Source organism: Hippopotamus amphibius, chromosome 12 (assembly GCF_030028045.1).
Source record: "Hippopotamus amphibius kiboko isolate mHipAmp2 chromosome 12, mHipAmp2.hap2, whole genome shotgun sequence".
Lineage (NCBI taxonomy): Eukaryota > Metazoa > Chordata > Mammalia > Artiodactyla > Hippopotamidae > Hippopotamus > Hippopotamus amphibius.
In genome coordinates, this window is record NC_080197.1 from 59,652,721 (window position 1) to 59,665,373 (window position 12,653).

The 12,653-nt window shown below is 42.8% G+C and overlaps 1 protein-coding gene across 1 annotated transcript in view; it reads left to right on the top strand.

Moving 5' to 3' along the window:
• Positions 1-5,201: 5,201 nt before the first annotated feature.
• BCAT1 (branched chain amino acid transaminase 1) overlaps positions 5,202-12,653 on the top strand; it is a 105,458-nt gene continuing 98,006 nt past the window's right edge. Inside the window, exon 1 of the mRNA XM_057703543.1 lies at positions 5,202-5,260. Within this exon, the coding sequence (XP_057559526.1) occupies positions 5,255-5,260 (6 nt within the window). The 5' untranslated portion in view covers positions 5,202-5,254. The remainder of the gene's footprint in view (positions 5,261-12,653) is intronic.

Consider the following 12,653-nt stretch of genomic DNA (forward strand, 5'->3'; position numbering starts at 1 on the left):
TTGCACAAAAACAATGATGGAAGATTTCAGGTGTGCTTGCCACACAGCACATACTCTAGTCTGGCTCATATGAGAGCATGTGAGTGCAAGTTACATTCTTTAGAGTAGGGAAGAATCTAATCAGCTCCGAGGGCTAGGAAGATTACTTGCCATCTGTGTATTGGGTGGACTGTGGCAAGGAGAGATTGAAGGCAGGAATAACAGCAACCCAAGGGGAGGGTATAATAAATGACTAAATTAGGGCAGCGAGAGTGGGAACAGATGGGGCTCCACCATGAGAGATCTTGTGAAAATAGAACTGGGAAGACTTGGTGATAATTGGCTGTGAAAGGCTCATGTCTTTCCTTTCTACTGTAAGTGCCATCTATGAAGACATGAACTATATTAAATTTTGGAACCTGGATGACTAGGAGAACGTCGATGGCATCAGCAGAGAGAAAGAAGACAGCAGGACAAGCAGGTTTAAGAGGCAAGATTGTGTGCCTGGATTTGGACTAATTGGGCTTGAAATAATAGTGATGAACCAGATATGGGCCTTTGGAAATAAAGTCTGGAGATTAGGAGAGAGGTTACAATTAGAGGCATAGTTTTGGAAAAGCTCAGACTACAAGCGACAGTTGAGATACCTAGGAACGGAGTATCAGGGCCATGGACAGGTGGGCTGCCTATCTTGCCTGCATCTAGAAAGCATGAGAAGAAAGAAGTATGATTGTAATTAGGGGAAAAGGACCTGCCAGAGAGACTGGAGAGGGTCCAGAATAGCGTAGTATCATGGAAGGGAAGAGTTTCAAGGAAAAAGTAGCCAACTTTGTGAGTCAGAGCGGGAAGTGCCCTGAGAGTTTATAGAGAGCTAGCAAAAAAGATTTACAGCATCCTTTCAAGACAGATGAGCATTAACTTATTTTTAAAGAATTCAGAGGAAAGATTCCGTAAATTTCCCTTGGAATTCTTTTCTTAGTTAAGATGTGTTTTTAATATTCTAGAATTTCTTTTCTTTCACTTTCAGTCTATATCCTTCACTTATTCATTGCGGAAAATGAATGGCTGTTAGTTATTCTAAGGCAATCGGGATTGAAGGGTTCATAGGAGACATGTGTGGAGCACATAGAGGGGCCTCCAGTGATGGCCGCTGTACATGGATTAACTCGTTTCTCTCTTAAAACATGCCTCCAAGGTACGTACTCCCTTCCTTAGATTAGTGATTTTTTAAAACATTAAACTGAATTTCCAAGATATTAAATAATTTGTGAAAGGTTGTACTTTACAAATTAAGCATAACTGGGGATACAAATTCAGGTCTGGTTCTGAAGCCAGTGCTTTCCCCTAATTTGCGCCACCCCTTCGTTTGATGATCATTTATTTTAAATTTATTTTTTAATAAATTTATTTATTTATTTATTTATTTATTTATTTATTTATTTATTATATTTTTGGTTGCATTGGGTCTTTGTTGTTGTTCACAAGCTTTCTCTAGTTGTAGAGAGCGGGGCTACTCCTCGTCGCGGTGCGCGGGCTTCTCATTGCAGTGGCTTCTCTTGTTGCGGAGCACAAGCTCTAGGCACGTGGGCTGCAGTAGTTGTGGCACTCGGGCTCAATAGTTGTCGCTCACGGGGTCTGGAGCGGAGGCTCAGTAGTTGTGGCTCGCAGGCTTAGTTGCTCCACCACATGTGAGATCCTGCCGGTTGAGGGTTTGAACCCATGTCCCCTGAACTGGCAGGCAGATTCTTAACCACTGTGCTACCAGCGAAGTCCCAATGAACATTTACTAAATAGGGCCTTTGTCTTCTCTTAACTTAGAGATTATTATAGGGTTAGGCTTGAGTCTGTTTGCTCCATGAGGGACATGAGTGAAGAATCAGATCAAAAGAAAGTACAAAGGAGGCATAAAACTCTAGTCTTTTTTTTTCTTGTCCTGGGATAGTTGACCCAAAGATTATTGATTTATTTAGGAACAGCTGAATCTGGGGGTTACCACATCCTCCGTGTTCAATAAGAAATCCTTGTTGAGCCCTTTCTGTCTTTGGATATCAATACCCCTGGGCAGACAAGATCATCCAACTTGTTACCCAATCCCCCCCACTTTTGATGGGGGCGGCCAACTCTCTCTGATACAGTGAGTCTAATTTTGCATTGGAATTATATTCTAGTATGTGTATAACAAGGCTGAAGGTAAATCCACTGAGTTCAGTTTTTCCTGGAAAATTTCTTAAACTTCCCATTAAGTATAGTATAAATGAATTTTGAGTATTGAACTTGGTGTGTGTGTGTGTGCGCGCATGTGTGTATAAAACAGTTGCAAGTATTACAGGAAATACAAAAAAGATAAAACCTTGCAGTGATTTTCATTTTGAGAACTAGAGAAAGAGAAGAATGAAAATTTTTTCTGAGTTTGTAGAGTAGAATTTTAGAGTAGCTGTCCTTCTACCCTTTATGACAGAAAGCATCATTGCCTTCTGCTAACTGAGAAAATGTGACTTTCCCTTCCTCTAGAGAAGATTTAGTAAGACACAGGAGAGAAATTCTGCAGGTACATAGTTGGCATATAATTTTCATAATGAACACAAAAACACATAACAGACTTTTTTTTTTTTGGCAGCCTATGGGATCTTAGTTCTCTTACCAGGAATCGAACCTGAGCCCCCTGCAGTGGAAGTGCAGAGCCTTAACCACTGGACTGCCAGGGAAGTCCCAATAACAGACTTTTTAATAACAGTGATGACAAAATGGAGCTGGACTGTCTGGGGCTCTGAAGTCAATCTCACAGTGAGCATCTCTGGGGACTGTTAGAAATTCTGTCTCTTCTTCAAGTTCAGCAAACAAACAAACAAAACAAAACACTACCTACGGATAAAGATACGGAGTACATCAAGTTTGAAGACTCCAACATCCTTTAATATCTTTCAACTGTGACTTTCTTGAAGTGTAGAGCCCCTGACAGCGTAACAGTCTTGGCTGACGATGACCCTCTTCATTTGGGAAGCAGCATTTTTGGTGTCCGAGAGGGAAGGTTGGGGAATGTTTGCATGATGCAGTGAGGGAGCTCTGTGGGACCCTCCTCTCAACACCGGAGGGGAATGGGAGAACAGACATGGCCGTAGCCAGATTCTTTTCACGTTCTTCCGTAGATGGTAATTCCCTCAAGTCCTCCTTCACTTTACTCCTAGCCTCCCTTCAAGCTCTTCGCCTTTATCCTTCTTTATACTTTACACTTCCTTGCCTTTATACTTTCCTTCAAGCTCTTTGCCTTTACACTACCTTCTTCCTTTGTTGCTAACGTTGGAAGAGTCCTTACAGAGGAACGTCATTGGATCTAGAAGGCATTGCCGGCATGGTTCAGAATTTACTCATTAATTCAATCCGGTCTATCACCCCATCATTCTCTATCCCCTTACCATGCTTTATTTCTCCTCATAAAATTTTTGTACTCGCCACCTAATCTTTAAAAAAAAAAAACACCTTCATTGAGATGTAATTCATGTCGTACAATTTACCTATTTATTTAAAGAGTATAATTCTATTTTATTGTATTCACAGAGCTGTGCAACTATCACCACAATCTAATTTTAGAATATTTTAATCGTCCCCACAAGAAACCTTGTACACATTAGCAGTGACTCTCTACTTCCCCCTCTCTCTAGATTGGCAACTACTGTCTATCGTCTGTCCTATGAATCTTCCTATTCCGATATTTCAGAGAAATGGAATCATGATTCATGATCATTTGTGACTGGCTTTGTTCCCTTCATGTAACGTTTGCAAGGTTAATTCATTTTGTAACGTGTATCTGTAGTTCATTACTTTTTATTGCCAAATAATATTCTATTGTGTGAATATACCTCATTTTATTTATGCATTCAGCAGTTGATGGACGTTTTACTACCTGATTCATGTTCATTTTCTGTTTCGCACTCTATAAGCTCTGTGGGTGTCACATATTTTTTGTTATTTACTCTATCCTTAGCATCTTGCCCAGTGCCTGGCATGTTATAAGAGCTCAGGGAATTCCCTGGAGGTCCAGTGGTTAGGACTCCATCCTTTCATTGCCCAAGACAAGGGTTTAATCCCTGGCCTGGGAACTAAGATCCCACATGCCTGGCGGCATGGCCAAAAGAAAAAAAAATTCAACTCAATAAATTTATCAGATGAATGATTCCATCATTCATTCGCCTAACCAAACTTAGTTAAACATCCACACACACATTTGCACTGAACACACCCTCTGCAAGGTAGTCCACTGGCTGTAGGAGGTTACCACAAAGGATCTACCCGCAAGAATCTCATAATCTAATGATGTAACATCCATGCAAACAAATAATTAAAATAAAGGATATGGACAAAGAGCAGTGCGTAGACAAGGGCTCAATTCTGCTTGAGGGACTCAGCTGTGACTTCATGGCAAAGACTCCAGTTGAGATTCACAAAAACCGGAAGTTGCTAGATGGACAGAGAGTGAGCTGGGGTCAACCAGAAAGGCATTTAAGCAAAATCTTGGAGCCTGACCTGAAAGCTGGAAAAGTAGCAATGCTGGAGCTTTTGTGCAAAAGTGGGGAGAAGACCCAGAGGATGCAGTGGGCTAGCAGGTAATGTTCAAATCAGAAAGAATTTTACATGCTCAGTCAAAGAGTCAATGATTTCTCCAGGTGCAGAAGAAATTGACAAAAAAGCTTGACTGAGCAGGGACCGCGGGACTAGAGGAAGGGGTGGGAGAAACAGAGATTGGCAAGCTCTTAAGAACCAGGCAGACGACGGGCATCCACTGTATAATGCTAAGCAGGGAGATGCAGGAAAGTTACTCTGGAGAAAGTGGAACGTGAGGTCGGCAGACAGCCAGCTAAGGAGGGAATGACAATCGAGATCTGTGATCTGGTTTTTCCCTCCTCCTTGACACCCCCACATCCCTACACACTCCCAGGCACTAGTTCAGGGGTAACGTGTCTGAAACACTGGCATCCTCCACCCCCAGGAGTGAGCGGTGGGAAGGGTCTGGACTGGGCGCCGGGTCGGAATTTTCGTGCTGGAAGAGACTCTACCCTCTGGGGGCAGTCTGGGGGAAACACAGCCTCACGGCTCTTCCTGCTGATGCAATCTGCAGGAGAGCCAGCCATCTCCGCTGCCAGGGCCAGTCTGCAACGCGCCCGCCACGTGTGCCGGCCGCCAGCCCGGCCGCTTCCCCAGACCCGCGGCGCCCGCATCGCCCGGGACGCAGCGCCTCTGCCTCCGCTCACCGCCAGCTGCCTTCAAGGCCGACCGAACAATGAAGGTAACTGCTTATGATTCTGACTGTATTTTTTTTACAAAAATGTGTGTATGCATTTGAGCCTGAGATTCCTCAGATGCACAGTTGGCAGAAAGGGGACGGAGGAAGCACCACACGGTTTGTTGCCCCGCACACGCTTGCAATCTCTTCCTTATCAATCATCATCGGACATCACCTTCCATTCTTCTTCGCTTCAGACGTCTGCTTCACCCCTGCTCACAGGATGTGGCGCCTCCAGCATTTTCACAGCTGCATTTGTGAACCGAGATAAAAGGCTGCTCGCAGCTCCTTCCCCTGCCTGTTTTGAAGCCCGGAAAGGAAGAGGAAGCTCTTCTCAATGTCTAAGATGCACAGGAGGTGGGGGATTTTGGAGGAGAGGTCTGGGGCTGTCGCTGGCTGTAACGGGGTTTCTGCAGGGTGTAAGTTAGGAGGGAGGTGCGGGACTAGGTAAGGGCAGGGTGGGGTGGGGGGAAACTGTCCTCACCGTAGACCCGGAGGCTCCTCTTCCTTTGTTTCCTGTGGAAACGCAAGCTTCTGGGAGTTACAAATCAAAGATGCCTCAGGGCATTCTTTTGTTAAAGAGCACGCTAGTGGCTTTTATTCATGTGCTAACGAAGGATAGGTAGCCTAGCTGCCTATTACTTGGGAAGGTTTCTGTGTAGAAATAAACAGTTTTAAGGGTGCTGTTTTTTCTGGTCTTACCTGTTGGAAAACTGCAGTGATATTAAAAACTGAAGTGCAACCTTTTTAAAGGAAAGTGAAGGATGGGCAAGTAGTCCTGCCTTCTCATATCTTGGAAGTAGGAGATTCCTTTGCGCGGTCTGAGCTTTGAGAAGAAAAAAAGCCATGTTTCAGAGATTCCAAGGAGGGAGATAAGTGCGGTTCTCAACTGGGCTTCTCCATAACCAAACCCAGACGACACTTTCGCTTATGAGAAATAATGTCAATGCTGTTTTTACACCAAACAAAAGTTTCCACTATGATTAAGCAGGCAATGAGTGGAAACGTAGTTCTGTATTAAAAAGAGATCATGCAAATGTGCCCTGGTAAAAAATTCAGCAGCCTTCCTCTTCTGAGTTAGAGATTCTATTTCTGGCTTGCTCATGCCTGTCTGATTTCAGTTGAAAAGTACACTTTGAGTATCGAATTAGTAAAAGGAGAAAATTATGAGAATAAACAGTCTTGCTTTTCCAACTTCCCCGTCCCAGGTGGAACTGAAGTTAATTATCTGTATGTAGTTGATTATCTGTAAGTTCATGGGTGCTTTAACATGAACCCCAAACCCCCATCCCTTTTACAAAGTACTTTTATAATGTTGCCATGATAACGGCTACTCTGTGCACCTAGGCCAAATAGAAATATGGAGACAGAGATTTTGGGGGAAAAGAGAGATGGCTTCATTTTTCTGCCAGGCAGAAGGGAAGACACAGCAGGCCAGCATCTCAAGAACTGTGGTCCCCCCCACTGCCCACTTCTTGGGAGTTGGAGAAGATTTTATACGTGGGGCTCGCAGTCCAGGTAAATAAGAGTCCAGGTGGTGAGGATCTTGCATTCTTTTCTTCTGCAAATTCATGATCAAAGCTGGCATCAGGCAGTGCAGCAACTAGGTCTGGTGTCCCTGAAGTTATCCATCCATAACCTTCTTTCTGAAATGAAGAGTGCTACAAAGGGGTGTGGGGGGGAAGAAATGCCAGGTGCAAGGTGTTACTCATATGCAGTCAGAGAGTAATCAGCTTTGTGAAGGACAAGTCTAGCTACAAGTGTTTGTTAGTAGTAACAGCTAAAGAATAACCAAGATTGACTCCCTCTTGCAAGAGCACCGGCGTTACAACTGCTGAACAACCACTCACAGAAAGACACTGGAACTCACCAAAAAAGACACCCCACATCCAGAGACAAAGGAGAAGCTGCAATGAGACGGTAGGAGGGGCACAATCGCATTACACTCAAATCCCATAATTGCTGGGTGGGTGACTCGCAAACTGGAGAACAGTTATACTGCAGAAGTCCACCCACTAAAGTGAGGGTTCTGAGCCCCATGTCAGGCTTCCCAACCTGGGAGTCCAGCAACGGGAGGAGGAATCCCCAGAGAATCAGACTTTGAAAGCCAGCAGGATTTGATTGCAGGACCTCCACAGGACTGGGGGAAACAGAGACTCCACTCTTGGAGAGCACACAAAAAAGTTGTGCTCACTAGGACCCAGGGGGAAGGAGCAGTGACCCCAAAGGAGACTGAACCAGACCTGCCTGCTGGTGTTGGAGGGTTGCCTGCAGAGGTGGGGGGCAGCTGTGGCTCACCAAGGAGACAGGGGCACTGATGGCAGGGGTTCTGGGGAGTGCTCATTGGTGTGAGCCCTCCTAGAGTCTACCATTAGCCCCACCAAAGAGCCTGTGGCCTCCAGTGCTAGGTAGCCTCAGGCCAAAGGACCAGCAGGGTGGGAACATAGCCCCACCCATTGGCAGACAAGCAGATTAAAGTTTTACTGAGCACTGCCCACCAAGTTGGATTAAAGTCATACTGAGCTCCACCCACCCAGTCCTACCCACCATCAGTCCTCCCATCAGAAAGCATGCACAAGCCTCCTAGATAGCTTCCTCCACAAGAGGGCAGACAGCAATATCAGCAGTATTTCTTCTTGTGGAACTGAAAACCACAGCCACAGAAAGACAGAGAAAACGAAAAAGCAGAGGACTTTGTACCAGATGAAGGGACAGGATAAAAACCCAGAAAAACAACTAAATGAAGAGGAGATAGGCACCCTTCCAGAAAAAGAATTCAGAATAATGATGGTGAAGATGATCCAGGACTTTAAAAAAAGACTGCATACAAAGATCGAAAAATTTACGAAAGACCTAGAAGAATTAAAGAGCAAACAAACAGAGATATGCAACACAATAACGGAAGTGAAAAATACACTAGAAAGAACCAATAGCAGATTAACTGAGGCAGAAGGGCGAATAAGCGACCTGGAAGACAGAATGGTGATAATCACTGATGTGGAAAAGAATAAAGAAAAAAGAATGAAAAGAACTGAAGACAGCCTAAGAGACCTCTGGGACAATGTTAAACGCACCAATATTCGCAGTATAGGGGTCCCAGAAGGAGAAGAGAGAGAGAGAGAAAGGACCCGAGAAAATATTGGAAGAGATTCTAGTTGAAAACTTCCCTAACATGGGAAAGGAAACAGCTACCCAAGTCCAGGAAGCACAGAGAGTCCCAGGCAGGATAAACCCAAGGAAAAACATGCCAAGACATATAGTAGTCAAATGGACAAAAATTAAAGACAGAGAAAAGTTATTAAAAGCAACAGAGAAAAACAACAAATAACATACAAGGGAATTCCCATAAGGTTAATGGCTGATTTCTCAGCAGAAACTCTGCAAGCCAGAAGGGAGTGGAATGATATATTTCAAGTGATGAAAGGGAAGAAACTGTAACCAAGAATACTCTACCCAGCAAGGATCTCATTCAGATTCGATGGAGAAATCAAAAGCTGTACAGACAAGCAACAGCTAAGAGAATTCAGCACCACAAAACCAGCCCTACAACAAATGCTAAAGGAACTTCTCTAAGTGGGAAACATAACAGAAGTAAAGGACCTACAAAAACAATAACAAAACAATTAAGAAAATGGTAATAGGAACATACATATTGATAATTACCTTGAATGTAAATGGGCTAAATGCACCAACCAAAACACACAGAGTGGGTAAATGGATACAAAAACAAGACCCATATATATGCTGTCTCCAAGAGACCCACTTCAGACCTAGGGACACATACAGACTGAAAGCGAGGGGATGGAAAAAGATATTCCATGCAAATGAAAATCAAAAGAAAGCTGGAGTAGCAATACTCATATCAGATAAAATAGACTTTAAAATAAAAAATGTTACAAGAGACAAGAAAGGACATAACATAAAGATCAAGGGATCCATCCAAGAAGAGGAGATAACAAGTATAAATATATATGCACCCAATATAGGAGCACCTCAATACATAAGGCAAATGCTAACAACTATGAAAGAGGAAATGCAAGGCAGAACTAGAGACACAGATGTAAAGCATAAACACATGGACACCAAGCAGGGAAAATGGGGAGGGTTGGGGGGGAATGAATTGGGAGATTGTTATACCACAGTGTACACTCCAAATATATGCTGTTTATTGTCTGTTAACTGTATCTCAATGAAAGTTCAAAAAAAAAAAAAAAGATAACCAAGATTGTTTAACTCTTTCAGGCCACGTTATCTTTCTCCTCTAGCCTATTGGAAGTTCTCTTTGTTTTCCTTGCTCTTAAGAGGAAAAAGAACAATCACTTCTATTTGCATTGCAACAATTTCCCCCACTGCTAGTTTATTCCCTTCATATCAATGGAGAGACTCACTTCTATATGTATTGCAATAATAACACAGGAAACTGGAAGATATCTTCAAGTAGTCTCCTGTCTGCTTTCTGATATTTTCATAAGATTAAGAAAGAAATGTTTGTATTCTAGGCATAATCTAAGGAGTATATGTTTCCTTTAAGCGTGTTTTTATTATTTCAAAAATCTTTCTACTAATCTTTTACCTAAGTATTGCTCTCATGATCATCATTTTTTAAAAATGTTATTTGCACAAGCCACCACAATAGGCTCTGTCCTCAGCAAATTTTCCAGACACGGTCTTGCCTGGGAGCTATTATTTTAAGATGGATACGTACAGAATGGGCAACCCAGTGAGAAACAGCATATACATTGAATAGGATGTGTATAAAAATGGTTAAGTACATATGATAATTTATTGAATTAAGGTGGAGATTTAAAAGAGAAATGTATCTGAAAGGACAGAGAGGAGAAGTCATTGTCAGGGATGCATGGTTAAGTGAAGAGAGAGGGCTGTTTGTGTGCGTGCAGGGGGCCAGACAGGATGCCTGGCAGGGAGAGGGGATTCACATTCCAGACATAGGATGTGGCCCTGCAGGCCGGGCTCAGAGATATGTAGCTAGTTAAACAGGCCTAACAAAACGGCATTGGTAGAAACTGCGGTGATGAGGAAAAAAAGAGAAAGGAAGAACAAAAGATGAGAGTTTAATTTTGACCAGTATTTCATTTAGTGAGTTCCCATAATAAATAATTTCATTTGATTTTAGAACTACAGAGAGAAAGCAAGGTAAGTTAAGAAGATTTTCCATTTGTATGCAAAAATTTCTCTTGCCTTTCAGCTCATTGTACCTGAGACGGTTTGATTATTTGAAATGGGTTTAAAACCTTGTGAAAGAAAGTTGAAAACAGTCATTTGATTATTACAGAGGCTTATGTTAAGAATTAAAATCAAGTTATGGTTTCCTTCAGCAGTTGTGTATCTCCCAATTACTTTTATAATTTTAGATGTTATTCCTTAGTTCAGGTCAGGACTTTTAGTTCTGCAGGGGAGGAAAAATAATTTTCTCTCTACCCTTCTAGATTCTTGACTGAGACATCCCTATAATGAAACACAGATTAACAGGAAAAAACCAGAAGTCTAATAACATGTATACCTGCTGTATACATGGAAGATAGTCAGGAAAACTGAGTCACTCCCTGACATGGCCCAAGCTATCATCTTAAATATCTTCTTCAGCTAAAGACAAAAGATATTGGGGCAGTGGGGCAAACCAGTTATGGAAGATTATCAGACAACACACAGTAAATTGCAGACTTAAGTCAGTACCTTCTCCATTGGTAAGAGTTTCTAGAGATTTAGTTATCCTTCCTTTCCTGGTACAGAGAGGGAGACACCCTTACAAATGGGGATTTCCCTTATAAATGCAACTTCTACTCTGTTTTAAGATATTCTTTTGTATCTTTCAAAGATAATTAGCTCAAAATAATACTTATGCCAAAGAGGCATATTTTGGGAGTGGTCTATTCTGCTCCCCTTCAGTTAGACTCGGGAAGGGTTGACCTAAAACAAATAGATTGTGGCAAATATTTCTCCAGCAAATATTACCAAGTCCAAGCTCACTCTGCTCACTGCACAACAGGCCAATGAATTGGAGATGAGGTGTTGAGGCAAGGAATATGACTTTATTCGGAAAGCCGGCAGACCGAGAAGACGGCAGACTAGTGTCTGCTAAAAACCATCTTATCGGGGCCTGGATGCCAGTTTGTTTTATAGAATCAGAGAGGGAGAGGCTGTGAGGAAGTAAAGTTAAAGGGCCACCATCTTGCAAAAGATCCCCGGGAATGGCCAGCCTCATGAGGGGATATGTTAACTTCAGCCATTCACACAGGTGAGCAGGGCAGATTGTCTGCCTGTGAGCTGAACAGCAACAGTCAGGCAGAGGGGCAGGGTTCCCTGAGGCAGGCCATCATGTATGATTATAATAACAAAAGCAACAAAAAGCAAAGGTTAAAGGCAAAGAAACAGATCTAACGTGGAGTCTGATTTAGCTCTACACAAAGATGGAATCAGCAGAGAAGTGCAGTTCAGGGTCTGCAACCAAGGCCAGCTACAGGCAAGTCTCCACACAGCAAGGGAAGAAGTCTTTGTAGAGGGGAAAAGGACTTTGGGGCCATAGTAAACAGAGTCCATGGCTTTTCATTGAGTGAGTTGTTGCTGGAGGCTTTCCTCTTGTTGGACTCCGCTATCATCACTGGGCTGGAGAGTTCCCTTTTCTGGTCTCCTGACTCTATTTAGTTGAAGTTTCTGTAATTTTTTAAAGAAGCGCCCAGCTGGATAGTACAACCTGAGAGGTCTAGGCTTATGAGTAAACTCTTTCTATGCATAAATGAAGAATTGTTTCTACACTGCAGGCACCTTGAGTGTTTGGGTTAGTTATATCTTTGGGGGTTTCAGGTTGTCTTCTTCTCTGAATGGCCTCTTCTCAATGGATGTAAGAAGATGAAAATGAAGAGTTTTCTCTGTCTTACTTTAGGCTTGGCAACTGTAATTCCTCTAAAAGATGCCATTCTAGGGAACCCCAGTGGAATGTTCAGCCTTACCAGGCCCGAGGGGATTTAGTTACCATATTAGAGTGAGAATCTGGTACCTTCCATGATAGACATCATTATTCCAGGCATCCTCTACTTTCTACATGACAGGAGGAAACTGTGACTGGTCTGCTCACTTTACAGTTGTACATGTGGGCAGCCTTTGTGTTGTAACTTTATCCCCTTAACAGCTGTCCAAATGCTCTGAACATTTAACGTGACATATGGTAAACATTCCTACTGATGGGCTTTCCTGAGTCTTGTAGCCCATTTGGTAATACATGTCCATGGCCATTCAACAAAGGCCACTGAGATTAGATTCCATATACATCAACCTGAGGTGCAACTCAAATGACGAGAGTTTCAAAATGAAGCATTTGGGATGCTCTGACTCATGAACGTAACTTTGCAAATGTTTGTAAACATTTTTATTGTCAGAT